At 39.9% G+C, this 23,078-nt stretch overlaps 1 protein-coding gene across 1 annotated transcript in view; it reads left to right on the top strand.

Annotated features, from left to right (window-relative positions):
- Positions 1-13,060, top strand: part of pdhx (pyruvate dehydrogenase complex component X) — a 30,172-nt gene extending 17,112 nt beyond the window's left edge. The window contains exons 6-11 of the mRNA XM_061036575.1: positions 2,834-3,005; positions 3,382-3,529; positions 5,382-5,440; positions 7,003-7,161; positions 11,203-11,267; positions 12,161-13,060. Coding sequence (XP_060892558.1) covers positions 2,834-3,005; positions 3,382-3,529; positions 5,382-5,440; positions 7,003-7,161; positions 11,203-11,267; positions 12,161-12,416 — 859 coding nt within the window. The 3' untranslated portion in view covers positions 12,417-13,060. The remainder of the gene's footprint in view (positions 1-2,833; positions 3,006-3,381; positions 3,530-5,381; positions 5,441-7,002; positions 7,162-11,202; positions 11,268-12,160) is intronic.
- Positions 13,061-23,078: the final 10,018 nt, after the last annotated feature.

Raw genomic sequence — 23,078 nt, 5'->3', positions numbered from 1 at the left:
TCATTTAACTTAACTCAGCATCTCTTTTCAGTGTTTTTTTTTAAAGAAATTACCAGTCAAACTAGAGCATAGTCCTCTTTATAATTGGTCTCAATTTCAGACCTTATGTGTTGTTTAAATTGCCTGATATTTGTTTTTAATGTAGATCCAGAAGGCATGCAGCTCTCATACTCCATTTTGTCCTAGGTGGCAGTAGAACACTGTGTGTGTGTGTGTGTGTGTGTGTGTGTGTGTGTGTGTGTGTGTGTGTGTGTGTGTGTGTGTGTGTGTGTGTGTGTGTGTGTGTGTGTGTGTGTGTGTGTGTGTGTGTGTGTGTGTGTGTGTGTGTGTGTGTGTGTGTGTGTGTGTGTGTGTGTGTGTGTGTGTGTGTGTGTGTGTGTGTGTGTGTGTGTGTGTGTGTGTGTGTGTGTGTGTGTGTGTGTGTGTGTGTGTGTGTGTGTGTGTGTGTGTGTGTGTGTGTGTGTGTGTGTGTGTGTGTGTGTGTGTGTGTGTGTGTGTGTGTGTGTGTGTGTGTGTGTGTGTGTGTGTGTGTGTGTGTGTGTGTGTGTGTGTGTGTGTGTGTGTGTGTGTGTGTGTGTGTGTGTGGGGCCACGATCCCTTTTTAATATTCTGCTCACTGTTTCTCACTCTTTCAGAGGCTTCTTTGCTTTGGTTGTCAGTTGGGCTGTAAATGTTTGGTGTGAATAGCACATGGCCAGCTACACAAAAGGTATCTATGGTGTAATTGCCAAATGCCCACTGTAGTCTCCTCTTGACTTCCTTTTGATTTTCTTAATGCACTCTCACTGAGGTTATAGGACACATTCAGACACACCCAGTATTAAAAAAAATATGTTCTCTTTTCTATTTTGCTACTTCTATTCGTATTTTATTGGCATGTTCTGTACTTATACGGCTATGTTGCGCTTCCTGTTTGTTATGTGGTGGTCTGTTATCATGAGATACATATTAATGTAGTCCTCTCAGGTTATCTGGGGGATTTCCAAGTTGCCTCAGTCCCACCACAAACAAATACCACTATCATGCAGAGAAAGGAAGGAGCTTGTGCTAGAGGAAAAAAAAAAGAAAAAGATGCAGCTCTGAGAGGAGAGAATAGCTGGGGGGCCCAGACAGTTCTCGGCTACACGGTGAGGTCAGAGGCAGCTGGTCCAGACAAAAGACTGGATGTGTGTGAGTTGTTGGACCCCTGTGCATTGAGCTGGAACCAGAGAGCTTCAAGCAGGAACACCTGATACCTGCCCCTCCCATCTCTTTCACTGCTACGACCAAAATTGATGGGTGAAAAAAATAAATAATCCAGGGCAAATCATTGTGCGGTCTACTGTAAGCTTGAGGTAAACAGAACCCCTCAGTTTGACGTTAGATGATCTGTAAGTGGAAAATTCACCTCCATCAGACATGTAAATATGTCTTTTAACCATGCAAGGATAACACTATTGCATCCATACCAAAAACAGCAATGAGTCTATGATATCTTATTGTTTAGCCTCAGGAATAGATGCTGTATGAAAATGAAGGGAGTCCATGCCAGAGGGAAGGTTAATAAAAACCAAGGTTTTGAATAAGCTGCAGCTGACACCTGATCCTGCCCCGGCCTTACCCTGCCGGGGTTTGTTTGTGACTAGCAATGTGACTAGCAAATGATTCTCATGACGCCAATCCTCTGGAGAATCACCGAAAGTTACCTCTCCCTAGGAGCATGGCACAAATAAAATCCAGACAAAACTGGCTGGCCAAGTGGGAGCTAACGGGTGAATAATGAATCATTGTTGTCATGAGCTGTGCCAGTGTTTCTTTTCTACTCTTGTAAATTCATATATAATGGTCAAAGCAAAAAAATAAATAAATAAAGGACTGCACTTTTAATGAAGAAGGGAAAAAAGTTGTTTTCACTGTTAAAATAAGGCCATCATGAGTAATTTGAGAAAGTGAAGACAAATAGAAGGATACAAGTTTCCCTTGAAATAGCATAGTTAATCTGTTTAACAGGCACAGTGTACATAAGATGGTTTTGCATGAATGATTCAGAAAATATGGACCCAAATAAGTTTGACAAGACGGCAGGTTTACAGTCTGCAGTGTATTTCTTCTGAGTAAGCTCAGTAGCATTTGTTCTTATACATTTTTCAGCGTAAACATTTCTCAACATCCTGAATGTTTTGGTCTTATCGAGACATAAAAAAACACTCTGACCTCCTGAACTGTAGTTCCAGTGTGTTTCAATCTGTGGTTGTGTTGCCTGCCGTATCGGTTCAGTTGTTTTTACAGCTTGTTGCCCAATTATTTCTAACCACATCAGTTCTCCTCGCCCTGTCATCTGAAATGGAAATGAACTCCTATTTCCGTCGCGATAAAACTGAGTGTAAACTATTCCATCTTAGACGTACATAAAGAACCATAAAAAGTTAATTAATTTGGGTGCGATGCACAGGTGGGGAGAAAAAGGTAGATCGTTTTTTGTTTGTGGACTGTGGTGGAGATATAGGAGCCATACAGCAAATGTTTGTTGATCGTGACCTTTTGTTATGAGTTTTGATATATTCATTTTGGATTTGTTCTGGAAAGTGGAATTACAAATAAAATAAGAAATCAAGTGAAACAACGGATCTGTGAGTATATTTAAGTGGACACGCATCAGGAACGAACAGGTTAGCTCCTATGACACAAGTGACAATTTTTATATGACACACAAGAAGAAATTGCCACTACACATGTCATCACTTATATTTTGGTTTCTGGACAGCCTGATGACGTTCAAATGAAATGATTATCTACATATTGTGGTCTAAAATGTTAAAATGATTTTATCATTTATATCTTGTTACTATTGCAGAGATGCATTGAATCTCCTGAAGACATCCCCTGCTGCCAAAACAACAATAACAACAGCCGAAGCTGCCCCGCCTCCCCCGAGTCCAGTCCCTGCCTCGGCAGCACCCCCTCCGCCCCCCGGCAGCAGACCCAACATACCTCCTCTTTCTGTACCAGGGAAACCAGGAGCACCAGTTAGTACTCCTAACACTGTCTCACACTCATACATGATCATAGGAACAACCCCACATACCGCAGTGTTCTTTGGTAGTGTTGAAAATGTGATAAGATACAGTCAGCCTATCTTCCCACTTATGATTTGTGTCTGAGTCATTTTACTTTTCTCAGTAGGTCTTTCTGCTAAATGTGAGCACTGACGTCAAACATCAGGATCTATAAATAAATACAATACACAAATGTGATCAGCTCAAAGATTTCCCCCAATGAGTGATGGCTGCTTACGTTTATCACAAGTTGTTGTTCCCCTTGATCATCTCCAAACTTCCTTTTCTCCTTTCATAATGACTTACTTCCCTTCTTTTTTTATCCCCCCCCCCCCCCCCCCCCCAGGGAACTTTCACAGAGATCCCAGCCACAAATGTCCGCCGTGTGATTGCTCAAAGACTAACGCAATCGAAGACCACAATCCCCCATGCGTACGCCTCTGTTGACTGTGACATGGCTGCTGTCATGCACCTCCGCAAAGACTTGGCCAAAGGTATAAAAAAATATAAATATTAGTGTTGAGAGTGTATGTATTAGCACTACTCTTTTCATGCCAACATGTCTGAATGTTTGACAGTTACATTTGGAGGGAACTTTTCTGTGACAATGTTGATTTCAGGGTTTTCACATGACTGCTGGTTTGACAAAGAGGACAGCCTTTTTTTGCATTGAAGATGCTATGGTACAGGTTTTCTCAGTCAGGGTAGTCATGTTCCTGTGTTTCTCAGTATACATGTGGTTTGGTGGGAGTTGACAGGTTGTAAACGGGTACCTAAATGCAACATAAATAAAATGAAAATAAACCGAATCAGACCCAGAAGCCGATTACCAGATGGGATCTTAGAGACGTCAACATCTGACACTGATCAGATCTGGTTTCTTCGCACCACTAATACAAGTCTGATCACATCTTGATAAGACACCAACAGGTGGTCAAACATGTGGCATTCAAGTCTTATGGGATGGCTGCATTGGCTCACTTGAAATCGTCACTCTAGTTCAGAGGGCTAAATATTTCATCTTCTGTCTCAAACTTTGGTTGACATGTTTTTTTTTTATAATAACATTGAGGTTTCATTGAAGTATCTGTTTTTGTGCTTACAGGAGTGTGAAGCACTCTACTGGAGTAATCAATTATCTCTGGTTCCAAATGTTTCAAATGGATCAGTTAAGAATGCTTGACCTTTGATGCACCTTACGTAATAAGTGACAGTAATAAGACAAAATCATGATGAAAAGCGTTGACCTTTTTAAGAAAAGGCCATGTGTGAGCTAGATGAAAAGAACTTTCACTTTTCAGTTTTCATTCAGTCGTCCTTATTGAATCGCTAAGGAAGGCACTGTACTCGAGTGTTGACTAATAAATATTGTACAGTACAAGCGGGCTCTTCCTCGTGTTTGGACAGAAACATTTTCAGCCTCAGACTTCCCTAGCAACTGTTATACAGCTAACCGCAGCTGCTTGTGAAACCCCCTCAGGATATGTCTGGTGAAGGTTGTTTCATACCACAACCAGAGAAAGGGAACTATGTCCACGTGTCACAACAGTCATTTTTCCACAGATTGCTACTTAAGGCGAAGAAAGAAGCTGTTTTTAACGGCTGCCTGTAATGCATCCCTAAAATGTAAGCCGTGCTTACTTAAGACTGTTTTCATGTTGATATAGTATTGACGCTTTCTATTTTTAAAACATTTGGTTCAACACACTATCTGATGGTTGGCTTTATTTAGCGGTAACTTTGCCTAGCTGTCAAACGAGCTGCAAATCTCTCTGGGTCCTGTCTCTGTGGCGTAGGAAATGGGACGGCCATTCCAAACCTATTAGCGAGCTTGTGTGTGTATTGAGGGATTCTCTCTCCCCCGGTTGTTTTTGCGGGGCCTCTTTGTTCAGGAGCAGTGCGATTTCACGGTTAGCACGTTAATCATGCCTCTCGCAGCATTCATAACCGTCTGGTGCTGCACTAAACGGGCCGACGCTGGTTAAAGTTGGCAGTGATGCCCAGCCCTCCGGGTCCTCTGGTATCTGACACAGAGCTGGGAGCAGAGCAAATGCTTTTGACTGAGTCTATATGCAGAGACTGATTCTGATCAGCTGGACTAGGTCTTTTTTTTGTCTTTTTTTCCCTCTAACTGAAAGAATGTATCGTATCACTTATTCTTCCCTCTTGTACATTAAAATGCCCTATATCTATATGTGTCTTTGGCCATACTGTAGCTAGGGCCAAGTCTAAACAACTATCCAGCTATCTTAAAGCCTTTTTCAGAGCAATAAGCAGAAACCTGTTATGTTGATTGTTATTAGAGCTTGATTGGGCTCACAGACTGTTTCCTCTTTGTCTTTTCAGAACAAATCAAAGTGTCTGTTAATGATTTCGTTATCAAGGCGGCTGCTGTTACACTCAAAGTAAGTATTCCTCAGAATCTTTGTTTGACTGCTCTGTTATAAATTCTTAAAAAACCTGCAGACACAGAAATCTGTAGTTCGTACTATAAGTAGGTGACAAGGTAAAATTATCTTGCCACCAAATTTACCATTTTTCTTTTGTAAATGTAATGGACTTGAGCTTGTATATTTATTTTCTGGTCTTCTGACTACTCAAAGCGCTTATACACCTCAGCTCATACCTACCCATTCATACCGTAACACCCACTGATGGCAGAGGCTGCTATGTAAGGTGTCCATCAGTGTTCGCTAATTCCAGTCATACACATTTATACACCACGGACGAAGCAGCGGTGGCAACTTGGGTTTAGTTTCTTGCCCAAGGACACATCGGACATCTGGCTGCAGGAGCTGGGGATCAAACCCCCACCGATGACCAACTCTACCAACTGAGCCGCCATCAAGTGTCATTATTAGAACAAACGATATTCTCTGTTGATGGACATTTTTTTAGAATTTCATAAACCAACCATCTCCATTAGCACTTTTCAGGAAATGCAGACACACACTTGTTTTTCTGTTTTTATGAATGCCATTTAGAAAGGTACACATTGAGAATGCTTTGAGAAATGTATGGAGTGCGACTAAAAACAGTCAGTCCTCTGGTAATTGAGTTATTGTAGCCTGGACTGTGTCAGCAGCATATGATAAGAACAACATTTATCTTTATTACTTATAATGTAAATCTTTATCTGCTGCACTATATGTTTTGGCTGTACGTGTTAACATGTTCCAGACATCATGGGAGCGCAACATGACACCATACATACTGCATGAAGATATGTATGAAACACTGCTACATGAGAGCCAGCAGCTGAGAAACCTGTGTCACAGTACATGTGAGGAATGTGGAACAAAAATGGTTACATGTCCCAGTAAATGTGAGTTGTTAATGCCAGAGATAAGCATGTCTCTGTCACAGTCCAGATACTTTTTTTTTTTTTAATGTACACATTCTCACACAGCCAAAGTACCTCTTTGGATTGCACAAATCTTAGAAATTATTGAATTGTGTGATACTGTAACGTCTGAAAATTGGCAAGAGCAGCAATACTTTACCCTGACATGACCTGAGAACATCAGGATGCGGCTGCTGATGACAGCTAGTGGGTACTGTGACATTTACTGCTGTAGGTAGATGAAATGTTTCTGTTCCTTACTCAACATAAATATTGTGTTGTTAAACGCATGGTGGAAAATAATGATATTTTGTCATAGAGTCTTCACCACAGCAGACGCGTCCATATCAAATTCTCTGATTATGTATGCATTGTAATCATTCGGCACTTAATTGAGTCAGGAGTTTCTAACATTTCCTGCCATCATAATTGATTCATGTGCATGCTCCAGCACATATTAAAGAAATGAAATGTTATTGTATAGTATCACACTTTGATTTGCTTAACATTACAAGGCAGTACATTACCAAAGCAAGTCAAACGTTTGTGTTTCTTTGTTCCTCAAGATTATTCATCCGTTAGTATCTATTAGAACATGACCTGACCTCTGACTTTTTACCGTAGGAGATGCCAGAAGTGAACGTGACCTGGTCAGGGGATGGACCCCGGGCGCTTGATTCAATCCATATTTCAATCGCAGTGGCCACAGACAAAGGCCTCATCACCCCCATAATCAAGGATGCTGCGAACAAAGGAGTCCAGGAGATCTCAGCTGGTGCCAAGGTAGGAGGAATGTTTTAAAGTTTGATCTCATGGTTTACTTATCCTGAGGGTTCTCGAGTGTGCATTATTGTCATGCTTTCTTTGCCATGGAACATTATGACTCTGAGCTATAGGTACCTTCAGTGTGTCACGTCAGGTGAAGACATGCTGTTGATTTGTACCTGAAAATAGATAAGGGACTGGAGACCTGAACTCAACCCAGCTGTATGGGAACACAAACACTGTGGGCGTATGTACAGATGTCCTCACATTCTGGCTCTGACTTTATCACATACAAAGGAGCTTCTTTTCCCCTGTGCATCAGATAGAGTAGATGTAGCTGTTTTTTTTTTTTTCAAACATGCTTGATAGGACTGTAGCTGGCTGATTGTATTTGGGATAGTTTCCTTTTTGGGTTGTCATGTTGCAGGTCTCAGCTGTAACTGGCCACAGATGGAGAACATAGCAACAATGGCCGGCTATTTGTCCTAATCACTGTCAGCAGATGGGGACAGACATGTAATCTTATGTCTCATATGAATGTACAGAAATAAACATGATGATTGGTCTTAATGACCCCTTTTTCATGAAAGTAAGACATGTGCTATGCAAACAGATAGTTAACTGATCATAATGTGACTCAGGTGTCATTTACCCAAATGTTCGAGCTTATTTTTAGTCCTGTCATATCATCCAAGATACAAAGACTCATTAACAGCTATTACCAACAACATTGGAAGAGAAATGAGTAAGGTTGGTGTAGCTGTTAGATTAGATAATAGGAAAGGGACTTCATTTATATATTTTTTTTAATAAGTGGTAGAAGTCACAGTGTATGGTTTAACCTGACAACAGCAGTGATTATATATGAAACAAGTTGCCTGTGATTGTCGGTGTGCTTAGGTGAGAGAGGGAGGGAGAAAGTGGGCGAGTAATTTAGTTTTTAGACTCATTTTCTTCTGATTGCAGCATTTATGACAAAGCCGTAACGGCACAATTGGTGCGCACAGATCTTGTATTAGATGTGGTTGCTCCTAAGTGTTGGTCTGAGGTGTGGTCTGTTTGTTCTTTTGCACACTCATGCTTTACTGTAAATGTTAGACAAACTGTGACTGAACATGGTGCTGAAGTGCTGATGGGAATGATGTGTTGCTTCAAAATGCTGTTTTGAAGCAACTGTAAAAATGAAATGTACACGTTGATTTATTTTTCACACAATCACCTGAGTGGTTAACATATATAACGGTACTAAACGTTCTGTGTTTTTGTGGTACTCAAACAATAAAAGGCATTAAAGGTAGTGGATCCTTAAATAATAACATGACTCCAATGGAATGTCTGCCACATTTTAAGAAAACCCAGAGCAATTGTTCCAACATGTTGTGTAGAGTGTGGGCCAAGTTACATAAATTACAGTAAATTCAGTACAGACTGTCAAACACCATCATGTAATCTAACCTTGTTTGATGTTTCTGTTATTTGTTTAAACTCTTTCATTTTTGTTTCTATCTGTTTCCTCTCACTCAGCATCAATCCTTTTTTACATAGTTGTCGTTTTTTACATCGTAATCTTTTGGAATATATTACCATGAGAACATCAAAAATAGTTTTACACTGTGGCAGTGTTTTTCAGTGTAGTAACTGAGATTAATTGATTAATTGCTTTGTCATTAAATGCATATTTTGGTTTTGGTGTCATTGTACGTGTCCTGTGATATGTATTCAGAATGATGTGTTAGTTTGATGTGAATACATGTTAGTATTGAGTGCCATGACTGCAGCTAACTTTGACAAGTCAAAATTCACAAGTAAAAGTGTCTGCAGGTGTAATCTGAAAGTTCAAATCTCTTTCCTCTCCTGCGGTATTTTTGAAAGGTTGGTAAAGTAACATAGTCGTGCCCCTTTGTGGACAAAAGAAAACACATCGTGGTGCCTTCGATAATGTATGTTCTTCTTGTTAATAACTTTCAACACTTAAAGTCAAACAATACAGTGTCAGTTGGTGCTTGGAAATCCAACCACTGCAGAATACATCCCCACCACACTATAACACATGCACACCACAACAGCAGCAGCTCTATGAAACATTGGCACTGTAAGCAGTCCACTTAAGCCTTCAAAAGGTGCCTTCCCACCCACTGACTTCAGTGTAGTCATGCTGCTGCCTTGAGTTAAATCCACATTTGCAAGTCCTTATTATTGTCAAATTAAAATCAACATGTGGTTAGAATGAAGCCAAGAGAGGTTGCCGCTGGCTGTTGATGTGATGGAGTGGTTCATGAGACTGCTTTATACTGAAAACTCTTATCTCTAATGTGCCCACCATGTCCCACTGTGTTTCGTGATCCTGTGAGTCATCTCTCCACTTTCTGTGTTGGCTGTGTCCCTGCGTTAACCTTTGAGAGCGTTTCAATTTAAATGCAGCTCAGGTTGAATAAAGACATCGTGCTCATCTAGCAGGAAAAGCTTTAAAAAAAAAAGATGCATTGCCATTTAACAATATCTTTTTAATAGTATTCCACTCTTTATTTTATAGCTTATACAGATTAAAAGGAGCATACTTGATCTGTGTCACAGTGATAGTCCATTGAAGGTCTAGTGGATGCTGTCCATGCATTCTAACAGCAGACATGATACCAACATACTTCTGTCTTTATTGACAGTTAGCTTGTGTTTCCTCCAATGGTGTCGCTCTCATTCATGCTCTGATTGAACATGAATTCAATGAACCTGTCTGCAATAATGTGTTAGTTTTCCCCGCCAGATGTCTCATCCTCCCCTCTGGGTTGTTGGCAATTCCCTTTCTTCATTTTAGCAATGCACAGTCTGATAGTTTCCATTTATCTCAGTGCTCGCTATCGGACATTTAATCATTTTTTAGAACATGATATTATAGAATTGGCCCCTGTGGCCTCTTACCAGAAGGTGTGAATGATATAAAACTGGGACTTAGAGGCTTTTAGCTCTTGTGAAGAATTGTTCTGAAGTCTGTTGTGGCTAGTTGACTTGTCAGGATAGACAAGATTGGTTACCGTGGCTGAACTGATCATCATTAGCATGGAAGCTGTTATCAGATTAAGTGGTGCTTATTTGTACTCGGAAGTTATGATCATCAAGTCTTTATACTTTTTGAGCTGCTTGTGATAGTATAAATGAATAGTCTGTCTCTGGTTTGACCACCATATTTTGCAGACATTCTTCTGACGTAGCACTTGTGACCGCAGTGGTTCCTCTCGTGTAGAAATGTAAGAGTACAATGACGATCTTCTGACATCTACTACCCTGAGATCAAAATCAATTTTTCTCAGAAACTAGAACTCAGCTAAACTTATGACATTATCATCAAACCTCATAAGTATTTTCTTTGTTGTGCTAACTAGCATATGTTAGCATGCCTAATGACTAAACTACTGTGGTGAAAAAGAAAAACACACATGCTCCACATTGACTGTTAGCATGCCCACTGCCCCGTTTCCACCAAGCGGTTAGGTTTGGTTTTGGTGCAGTTTGGTACGGTAAAGCCTGATCTTGCTTGAGTTTACATAGCCAACTGTACCCTAACACATCACTAAATCACACCCGACATAGTGGAGACAGCCAATAAATTCAAAAAAGAACAAGAAACAGTAAACAAAGATCGAGGAAGGTCTGCATCTCTGAGGTTGTCCATGGGGCAGCCTTAAAATAACTCTCTAAATCTACAGGATATTTATCCATGGTGCATTTTGTGTTTGTCCTTTACTAAGAGGAGTGAAATTTCATTTGAACAATCAACGGACTGCGGTGTGTCTAGCTCCACCCTTTAGGGTCGGTTCGGTACGCTTGGCACCCCGCCAGAACCAAAAAAGTAGAAGGGTACAGCTCGGTTATAACGTACTGAACTGAACTCAACCGTGTAACTGTAAAGTATTGTGCTGTTTTTTTATCTATATTACTCCATGTATTAATGCCTTTCTTTCCCATGGACATGTCAGAGACAAGTTTGTCCTCTATTAAACATGATTGTTTTCCTTTTTTTCAGCACTGTTTATATTTCACTTTTTATATTTCATATTTCCATAGGCACTGGCCCAGAAGGCCCGGGATGGGAAACTTCTACCTGAGGAGTACCAGGGAGGCTCATTCAGGTAAACATGAGATGTCATTATTTAGTTATAGTAGAAAAAGCCTATAAAAGAGGCATAATATCACCAAACTCAACATTCTTCTTATTTTCTTAATATAAACTGTCCATTTTCTCAATTCAGTGTGCTGGTTTTAATCTATGTGGAAACACTGGTGCTTTCATTGCACTTGATTCTATCTCACAATTTCCTTTGTGGCTTAGCAATCAGATAGCCATCGTAAATTTCCGCCACTATGACTGAAATCCGGTTTGGCAGATATTCAATACATTATGCATTATTCTACATCTCACGAGGGCCTGAACTGAACGTGGTCCGGGGCGACAAGTGCCATCAGTTACCGTGCCATCAATTGCAGAAATGTGGGAGCGAGGCTCTTCAGCTCATTAGAATTAATGGTGTCATTGAGACATAAATGGGGTTTGTGTGTCAGGCAGGAGCGATGAATTCCTATGGAGATGTAACCCTCTCCGTCCTCCTGAGAATATATATATGTGTACACCCTCCCTCTATCTGTATCGCCATCCCCCTAAGCTACATTTCTCATTAAGGCAAACAGGAACCTGCCCTCGGGTCGGTCTTGTTCACTGTTCACCACATTTTGGGAGACATTTGGAGGCTGAAGCTGCCGTGCAAATCATTACCGATCAGATTTCTATTTGTAACATACAATGTTCTTGGCCAATGACATTTCTGAGCCTATTTCACCTTCTCATTTGTAATGCACTCGCTCTTTGAGATAATGTTTTTGTGCTAAGACGCTGGTTTAGTACCATCATTAGGTCTGCTTAGTTGATTTTTATGCATGTTTTTCCCCTGCTTATCATGTATTTATATGCAACCTCTCCTCCATTTCTTCCCTTCCTCCCTCTTCTCTCTATTACTCTCTCTGGCAGTATATCTAACCTCGGGATGTTTGGTATCAGCGGCTTCAGCGCCGTGATCAACCCCCCTCAGGCGTGTATCCTCGCCGTCGGGACCTCCAGGTCTGAGCTTCGACTGTGCGAGGAGGACCAGACCCTGCGCACCCTGCAGCTAATGACAGTTACACTTTCCAGTGACGGACGGCTGGTCGATGACGAGTTAGCCTCGCGGTTTCTTGATAAATTCCGCGCGAACTTAGAAAAACCACAACGCATGGCTCTAGCCTGAAAAACAAAAGAATTGAGATTGCTATATGTAAGAGAAGATAATGACTAAACAAAAAAAAAAAAAAAACCTTCATGATAAAGTCTGGAGTGTGATTTCACAACCAGAAAGATCTTTAAAAAATGGATTCCTGTCCGTGCTTGGATGAAGGCTTGTACATAGTATAAACTTCTGTTGTGGCTCACTTCACATAATCACCAGGCTTTGTGATGGTGGTGTTACACTGGCCTTCTGCTGATGGCAGAGTCGAGCAGTGCTGCCAAATATTACCAAGATAATGGAGCATCTCAAATCCTGTTATGTCTCCCTGATGTTGTATATATAAAGTGGTTACTCTAGTTCAGGTTCTATTTTTAATTCCCAGTGCATCTGCTCAAAGTCACTATGAACTGTAAAACCTATGTTCATTGGTCTGAGATATTTATTACTGACATCAGCTCTATTGCAGTTACTTCTAAGACGACCAGAGTTCAGACCACTTCCAAAAGTATTACAATGTTCATGTTAATATGTTTTAACTTATTTCAAACAGAGGCTTTGACATCGCTGAAAACCAATTCTTCAAGTCCATGTGTGCACAACATAAAATAAAATTGTTTAGTTTTTTGTTTCCTTAGATGCCAATAAAACACATTGTTCAACCTTGACTCGTCTGTGCCGTCCATTAAAACACGTTTCACCTCCATTCCTCATGTTACCCAGCTACACGGGAAACTTCAGATATATTTCTGTGTGTGTATTTTCTATTTAATTAGAACCTAATGAGATTACATGATAAATTTGCTCATGGAGGCCAATTAGGATAATTTGCTGGGCTGAGTATACAGGTCAGCCTCTGTTGGCAGATGTTTATCTTTGCTGTTAGCGTGGGCAGCACAGCTGTTTACATATGTATCAGCACCAGTCAGACAAGGCTTATCCCAGATTTGCATGAGCTGAGTTCGTTTTCTTTTTTTTTAACAGATGAAGTGACTGAAATGAGCAAGTCATGATCTCTGTCTTCTTCTTGACTCCAATTTGTGTTTCTATTTTACAACACGACTACATTGTAGTTTTTTACATGTTTATTCAGAATGTAAATGAACAAAGGTGAGTGGAGTAAAAATCCAGGTAGAGAAAGTGCAATCATATTTCATGCTACTAGAGATAGAGCTGTAATAAAAAATCCCTGAGACAGTTACTTTACTAACTGCCTTTTTCCCCCCAGCTCTCCTGTTTTTACTGCATCTCTTCACTCTCTTAAACACTTTAAACTGACTGAGGAGCAAGGACATTTTGTTCACTGGTTGCTGTGGTGTCACATAGAGATGTGTGCGTTTTGCATTAAGGAGGGAGACATGGGGAGGAGGGTACAGGCAATTGGCACAGCCCAGCTGTTTCCTACAGTATGCTCACTGTTCAGCTAGCCATTCGCAGACACACACACCTTCCACAGGGCTGGTTGCCGTAGTGATAGAAGGTACATTCAAATAAAAAGTGAGGAAGGGGAGAACAAAACGGTGTCCTTTAACTGAAGCTTGAGTCATAATCACCAAACAACAATGTGGGCAGGAGTCAGGGATGTTCATTTGCAGTTTTTGTCATTATGTTTGTTGGTGAAATATCACTGTACACATTTGTTTTTCATCACTTTTATCTTGTTTTGTATTTTTAAATAACATTGGAGCCTAATTCCACCATCTGACATCATCTGCTCTCTGCCAGTCTTATCCCTCTCTTCCCCTTATCTCCTCCTTATTGAATATAAATGTGTTATTGCTCGGTGAGCCGTGCTATTAATCCAACTGCTGAGTCTTTATCTGTGAGCACAACTTCACCAGCTGCCAGGAAGAGATACATTCACTTCATGGATCCACCTGAGGTCAGGGCCAATGCTGAAATTGAAACTGCTTAAGATGGCAAAACCAATGTTTGAGCTGCCGTCAAAGCACATTTACAATGTTACAATTCACTCAGCAGACGCTTTTATGCAAAGCGACGTTCATCAGAGAGTAAGTACAACACTAATCCACTGAAGCAGCGGGAGCAATGCAAAGTGTCTTGCCCAAGGACACATCGGACATGTTGCTCAGCTGGGGATTGAACCCTCGACCTTCCAGTGGAGGGGTGACGACTCTACCAAATGAGCCACAGCCGCCCAGCTGCATTTAAAAATAGAAAAACAAAAATTGACAGGAAGTTAATGCAAATGAGTGTATTTACACTTTGGGTAAGCATTTTCTGCTTTTTAGCACCTTTAGATCAGATGGCAGGTTCTGCACTTTGACAGGAAATCAGTGTTCAAGTGCTCAAAATGTGGTTTCAATTTTCTTAGAATTGTTCCTAGGTTCTCTCATGTTCTTGTACTACCTTAGCCCTCCCCTAATAAGGCTGTGCAAAATCCTTCAGACCTTATATGTATGCTGAAAAACACTATTGTTGCTGTTGGTGCCTTTTTCTCTTCAAATATGCCTCCTGGTTTGTTCCCTATGCTTAGATGGTGAAATCATGTTCCTTTATTAAACTGGACCTGCTGCACCTCATTTTGCTGAAATGGAGAAGTTAAGCAGAGCGGTTGAACAATGCCCTTCCAAATATCAGCTCTGCAAAATGCACCAAAACACACACTGACATTTCCTTGGCTCTCCTGTCACAGTCTGACATTTACGCCTGCCAGCCGCCAATCTCCGCCCGGCAATCTTGTTATGTATAATGGCTGGATAAGAGCGTCGCCAGACATAAGGCATCAGATTTGCTTTTGATGAACTGTGCGCAGGGTCTTGAAGACAGAGCTTGGGCTCGGGCTGGTGTGTAGGTCAGACTCACGGACACGCAGCACGGCGCAGGGTGATGGAGGCAGTTGCTATGGAGACCAAAGTGGGCGAGTGTGCAATTCTATTGTGCTGATATTTGGATGTCCTTCATATCCGGCGTCTCATGAAGGTGTTTTTCTAAACAGCAGAGGCAGACTCAGTGACTGAAGTCCATGTCTGAGGTTTCTTTTTATACACTCAATAAAGAGCTAGAAACAGATCTTGATCAGATAAAAACAGGGTGGTGGCATGAGGTGCACCCCGCCCTTTGTTATTCCCTTTTTTTTTATATTCATTGATGTTTTATAATCTCAGTAATTATGTAACAATGTGTCAAGCAGGGAAGAGTTGGAAGGGCTAAGGATTTGCTCCATTATTGAAAATAAAATATTTGTGGAAGAATTTTTGATTAATTTGTCTGATTTCAAAATGAACACGGTAGTTGAATCATCCAGTAATCTTCAATTTAAATTTGATAACGCAGCCTCAGGATCCCTCGCCGTCTCATTTTGTCTGGTCTCGTACAGAGGGAGACAGATGGTTCTATGTGTGAACTGGCTTTGTGAATGATCATCAGGATTGGTGAGAGGCTTGCTCTCATCCACATTATCTCACGCTCAAGTTTGTACAACCATTGTTGGCAGGATTTCCTCTGGTCTCCTCTTTTCCCCTCTCCACCAGCACTCTACCATTCAGTCACCTTTGATATTTCATCAGTCTTTTTTTCTTTTTAACTATTAATTCCACCATGTTATTACTGAGAAGGAGAAACTGGCTCTTAATGTCAATGCCCTTAAAGTAGAAAAGTTGGCAGTACCCTGTAACTTAAAACAAGCTGATGCCTCCTTGTTAAAACTTGAAGCTTAAAAAAAAAATGCAGACTGCCATGAAATAACATCTCGTACTCACACTTCCTTCTCATTAGTCAAAACCATGATGTCATTTCCCTTAAAATGCTTCCTTTAGGGCTCAACTGACGGCTTCCTGTTTCCTGTGTTCTGAGAGGAAGCACATGTTGATCAACCAGAAACTGCATGGCATCTGCATATTTCACCTGTGAAGTTACATGTTACAGGTGGTTCATCACCTAGCTGACTGAGAGTATAGGACCTAGCTCAGGGATGACACAGGGCATTCCTGATGGCTCTATACAGCTCTCTATGACACTCACTGTCCAAACACGCCAGCTCGGCTGTCCCAGCACCCAAACTCAAACGAGGCCTTTCGTTGTTTTCATTGCACAAAGCCCGGCTTTTTGAAGCACTCCAGTCATGCTCCCTTGATGCCGGGATAGCTCACTCAGGCTGAGACATCCCAGGTTTAGGCAGATCTGTCAAATATTAATGAAAACTCCAACCGCACATGACCACAGAAACTACTGGGCCACTTAAAGGTCCAGTGAATCGTCCCTACATAAATATAGTTAATTCATATCAACACATCTGAAAAACATCTCTATGTTGCAGTATTTTCTGTGTGCAAAGTTACTTTAGGTATAACTCCGGGTCTGCTGTTTCATTTTAAAAAATAGCAGCCTGTTTTTTTTTTGGTTCTGGTTCATAGAATTTCGACTCAACCACATCATGTGTTTATATAGATTCACATTGGTTCAAATCAGACATGTGGGTATTGGTTGAGTCTTTACTGGCACTAGCTACATCCTGGTCAAAAGCATTTGCAAGCTCATATTCTTCTCTTGGCCATCCCAATTTCTGGGTGCAGGTCCTCCCATGTGAAGTACTCATATCTTGCTATGCCTTAGTGATTACCAGTCCTAATAAATGTTGTTCATTCTTAAATTAAGTATTGGTTGTCTTTGCCCATAGTTAGGATGAATAAAGGTATTGCTGACAACCTCCCTCAACAGTTAAAAACCTTCGGCACAGAGAGAAAACTGGGTTAATAGTTAACACAAAGTCGTCACAGGAATCATAAATGGAAGACACATCTGTCTAAAAAATGTTTCCTTTTCTTATTGTGGCGAAACACAATGAAATGTATGGTAACTTTATGTTATCATTGTCACCATCCATTATTGCACAAAGGCACCAGCAACTGAAAACCATTGAGTTGTCACCATCACACCACATCTGTAAACACACTCGTATTGACTGGATGTTTAGGCAGCGATGGCTGCTTTCATCCACCTCTGTGCGTATATGGATATCTTGCAGTCTCTTCTAGTCACATTCCAGTAACTGTGCTGGTCGGAGGGAAATGACGCGCTGACTAAAAAGGAATGCTGAGTGGTTGCCATACCACAAGGATTACCAGCCACGAGGACGTCTGATGCATGTGTGTGTCCTCACTGAGTAACCATAATGGAAACCTTTTTTTTCTCTGGATATATCGGCTGACTCAGCTGTCTGATGTTTAATTTAGGGTTCAGTCATACCCATTACACAGCTGTTTTCTTTTTTATGCTGCTGTAACGTCACAGATAATAATCCTGCACCTTGGTTGTTAACTCATTGAGGGTGGTTTGAGGTAACTTCTTTTCTTCAAGTCACTTGACACTTGAATAAAAATACAGATAGAAAAGTCTGGGCTTCAATATAAGATAGAGTTGTGTTTTTTACAGTTAAGACTATTACTTAGATTGTCAGTTGATGGAGTGCCAATTTGGTGGAAATGCTTGCGAGGTTAGTAATTTTGTTTATTAGGAAATGGTTAGGGGTGTCTCTTGTCTTAGTTGGTTGGTGTTGTATGGGAAAGGGAAAGTCTAACAGAGGAGATTAAGTGTGCAAAGGACAGGACAGAACTGTTGCTGTCAGGGAGGAAAGACAGGGAAGTTAGTAAAGTGGTCCCAAATTCATCTAGAGGGAGGAAATGGAACTATTCATATTTAACGGAACTTCTAAGCAACCTTAACCTCAACCGGGTTTACCAAAAAGCAACAAAAACTAAAGCTCTTTGCAAGATGTGAGTTCTTCTGTTGAAGGTGGCCTGTTTTGGGTGCGTTTGCAACTACGGGCCATAAGTTAAGTTATATATCTTATCATTAGGGCATCTGGGGGGGTTTGGATGAGGGAAGCCTTCACTCAACGCTTATCCCTTAATTAGGGTGTATCAGTATCTTGTGTTTATTTCGAATGACCCACATTCAAGTTCAAACATAAGTTCAGCTATATAGTCAACATGTGTCCTGTATAGGTTGGCAGTGATTGATGGATTTGTGCATTTTGTCTTGCTCAAGTGTTTACGGTTTACTCTTGTAATAGGCCAGCCTCCATGGGACTGTGTGTAAATAATTCAGCTGTTAAAAATTAGCTTCATCAATCACAGATAATGTTACACATTGACCAGACTATTGGTTAGTGAGTTGTCTTGGGGTCAATATTGTCTCACCAGGAAGAGAAACTAGGACAGACATTGTTCTGAGAAGGAAAAAAACTCCTGCTGGATAATCATTTAGAGACTCTTTAACTTTCTTTCAGTCTCACACTCGATTTCTTATTAACTCGGAATTTCACTGCCCCCAATTTGATTTTTGTTTTCAATTTGACCAAATTATTGGACTTTAAACTACTTTTGATTATGTATCAAAATTATTATTATAAGTCTTAATTATAAAATAAAATAAAATATTATCAACAGAGGGCAAGGTAAGTTTAACTTTATTATTGCTGTGCATGTCATGTGCTGATTGTTTACAGAAAAAATACAAAACAATGCAACAATACAAAATACAGGTTAATACAACCTTGACATGGTTTCAAAGGCTATAAACAAGCTTGTTTGTATTGCTTCAGATGTGTCACCATGGCAACAGCTAAAACAGGAAGTGGTTTGTATCTCTAGTGTGAATCATTCTGATGCTGTGTTTTCCATTTCAACTTGTTTTTCTGTATAAATTATGGGTGGGTGTGAATTCATCACTTAATCTGTGAATACTGAATATATGTCACACAACTACCTCTGTGAAATATATAATGTCTTCTTTGATACAAATCTAAAAACTCTCTTTCTTTGTAGGCTATACCATCTGGGTTTTCTATTGTGAAACCATTTGACCTATTGCAAAAAATCTTCCATTTGTCCAAAAACAAAGGTTCAGTAAAGCCTAAAGGAAGTTAAGATTGGGCTGGTTCCACTGGGAGTAGTGGATTATTGTCCTCAGCGTCTTGTTTCACAGTGAGGTCAACTGCTTCCTTTTCCTACACATGTATGTAAAGATCATTGTGTGTGAAAGGCATTGTGTTTTTGGATCTTATGGAAGTTGTCTTCGGGTATTTTTAGCCATGGCTCAAATGATGGAAGAGTCTCTCTGTTGTTCAATCAAATATTTCAACTATTACTTCAACTAAATTGAAAATATCTCAATGACTGTTTAACAAACTGCTGTGATTTTATTTTTATAAAAAAAAAATAAAAAATTTATTTATCTATTATGATGCAATTGTATTCATGAAATGATTTGTAGTTAGTTCATTTGTTTTCTTTAGTGCAAAAGTTAAAGGTTCTTTCCTTGTAAAAAAAATCAGCCTGTAGCCTTCTTCATGTTTAGTTTTATGATACAAACTTTGGCATGCTAACATGGTACAGTAAACATAAGCCGTATGCAAAGAGAAGCATAGTAGCTTTCCCAGTGCTATTAATCAATTGGTTGTCAAATGATTCATTGAGCTTAAAGGAGATGTGTGACAATCTAAATCTATCACAGATCATAACTGAACCAACTAGACCTAATTTGAAAGATCCCTCAAAATCAACATTGATTGATCTAATTTTTACTAATAGAAGGGACAAAATTACAGCCTCTGGGGTCTTCTCCCTAGACATCAGTGACCATTGTCCTCTGGCATGTATAAGGAGTGCTAGACTAGCAAAATCTAAGCCCAGGATTGTACTCAAGAGAAATTTTAGAAATTTTAATGAACAGGTGTTTTTTAATGACATTGTGAACAGTAATATATGTCAAACATCTGAAATACCTGATGTGGATCATGCACTTGAATATTTTACAAATACATTTCTTGAAATTATTGACAAGCATGCACCTTTTAAAAAGTTAAGGGTTAAAGATAGATCAAGCCCATGGTTCTCCACTGAATTATCATTACTTTTAAAGGAAAGGGACAAAGCCTGGGCATTAGCAAGAAAGACAGGCACAGCAGCCCATTGGCTTTTATTCAGACAACTCAGAAATAAATGCACATATTCACTGAGAAAAGCTAAAACCTCTTATCACCAGGAGTTGATTTCTAGTTGCTCTTCAAACCCATCAAAATTCTGGAAAGCAGTGAATATAAAAAAAAATAAATCCTCCCCATCTCTCCCTTCTTATGTTACTTTAAATGAAGGCCAAACAAATAAAACAGATATTTGCCGTGCCTTTAACCTCCATTTTACTGCTTCTGGGAGTCAGTTTGAAACATTGTACTCTGGAAACACTGTTAATATCCGGCCGCTGGCTCATATTCCTACTTCCCACAACCATTCCCCTACATTTACTATACAGGCCTTCACTTCCTCTGCTGTAATGGAGGCTCTGCACTCTATAGATATTAGGAAAGCAAGGGGAGAAGATAATCTAGAGCCGTACTTTTTAAAACTCTGTGCCCCTCTAATCAAGGAACAAATTTCCTATATTTTTAATCTTTCAATCACCACTGGAGTTGTCCCTCAGGTTTGGAAGTCAGCACACATCGTCCCTCTGCATAAGGGCGGCGAGAAAAACAAACTCAACAACTACCGGCCGATCTCCAAACTGTCCAGCCTCTCTAAAATCCTGGAGACATTAGTCAATAATCAACTAAAATCATTCCTTTCAAGAAATTCTGTATTAAGTCCTCACCAGTCTGGGTTCAGAAAAAAACACAGCACCACATCAGCAATTACCTTTGTCATAAATAATATTGTATCTGCTGTTGATCAAGGGAAATACTGTGCTGCCCTCTTTGTTGATTTAACTAAAGCGTTTGACACTGTTGATCACACCATACTCCTGCAGAGGCTACATGATGTTGGTTTTGACAACTCTTCATTTAAATGGTTCCAGAATTATCTGTCTAATATATTGCAATGTGTGACTGTACAATCTGATCGCTCTGAATACTTACCACTATCAAAAGGGGTTCCACAAGGTTCTGTATTGGGTCCTGTGCTGTTCACGATCTATATTAGTAATATTGCTTCTGTATTTACAAATTGTAAGGCCCATCTCTATGCTGACGACACAGTTTTGTATTGTTTTGCTGAGACTGCACACTTAGCAATGGAAACTTTACAAGAAGCACTTCACAAATTACAAAATGCACTCCTTGATTTAAAATTATTACTGAATGCAGAGAAAACTAAATACATGCTCTTTACACGAGCCAGAAATACCACAGACAATGACTTGCATATAACAACTCTGGAAGGTCACAATATTGAAAGAGTACCTCATTATAAATATCTTGGCATCTGGTTGGATCAATCCCTTTCATTTAAATTTCACATTGATACATTAACCACTAAACTACGACAGAAAATTGGATACTTGTACAGAAACAAAGTGACCTTCCCCTTAGTGAGTAGAAAGCGAATAATTGAAGCCATCTTCCTATCTGTTCTGGACTACGGGGATGTCATTTATAGACATGCTTCTGCCTCCACCCTAAAATCATTAGACACAGTTTATCACTCCGCCCTCAGATTTATCACTGGTGATAAATATTCCACTCATCATTGCATCCTGTACGATAAAGTTGGTTGGCCTTCACTAACAGTTAGACGTGAACGGCATTGGCTGCTATTTATTTATAAATCACTTGTGGGTAATCTACCAGCATACATCACTTCTTTATTAATCTGGGCTGATAATCAGTATCAGACTCGATCAAGTGACTGGCTGATGTTAACGGTTCCACATGTAAAAACGAACTTTAGGAAAACATCCTTCACCTATTGTGCTGCACACACCTGGAACACAATACAAAACACATTCAAACTCAATACAATGGTTACTATGGGTCAATTTAAAAACTTGATCACAGCTCACTGTACTCATGAGTGTAAATGTTATTAACTGTAGTTACCTGCATATTGCTTATTCTTCTGGTCTTATAATCTATGTATTTTGTCTTCGTTGTTTTTCGTCTTTTTTGTCTCTTATTCGTTTTAATTGTACTCTCAACGTCATTGTAAATGAAATGTTAGCATAAGCCTTAAATTGCTGTTAGCATGGCTAACTTAAGTCTTGTTGATTTACACTTCCTGTGTTTCAAGGCCTACGCATACTTGGTTGAGTAGCATCTTCCCAGCATAATCTGAGTTCACATTGTATGGAGTTTTACCAATGAGGTTAGTTTTTATTGCCCTTTTCTTAAAAAGGCTAAATAAGCTTGAAATGCTGTAGAATATTAGCTCTTACGTGAAACAACTGCAACTAAAGAGAGTTAAGTTCTGTCCCCATGACTGCTTCGTACTGGCCATTCCCAGCCATTAGACACTCTTTACGGCTTGTTGGAAAGGAAGGCAGAATTAGACAGCCGTCACACATTCTTATCACAGCTGTTATTTTGTGGTATTGCACAATCACTTGCAAACACAAGATGCTGTTGGAAGATTTGGTAAAACCTGAGATGACTCCATCCATCACCTTGAGAAGTGAAATGTTAAACCTGAGGTAAGAGTAGAGGAAAGTTTCTCATCATAGAAGAAGAAAATACTGCTTAAAATGATGTTGCTCTTTTTACAGCATGGTTCCATACTTACCTACCAAGGTGTTATTGGAAGTGATTTACATAACCATGTGGGTACATTTAGTTCTATGTGAGATTAAGGCAGTTAAAATCAGATGTTACTCAAGGAGAAGTTTTTGCTATATTTCAAAGTTGCTTACAATGTTTTGGTTGTATAATGCTCAAGGATGAGGTAGTGGTCAGTA

The sequence above is a fragment of the Labrus mixtus genome, chromosome 4 (genome assembly GCF_963584025.1).
Source record: "Labrus mixtus chromosome 4, fLabMix1.1, whole genome shotgun sequence".
In the NCBI taxonomy this organism is placed as follows: Eukaryota; Metazoa; Chordata; class Actinopteri; order Labriformes; family Labridae; genus Labrus; species Labrus mixtus.
Note: the sequence above shows the minus strand (reverse complement) of the source record. Positions and strands in the feature narration are given on the sequence as shown.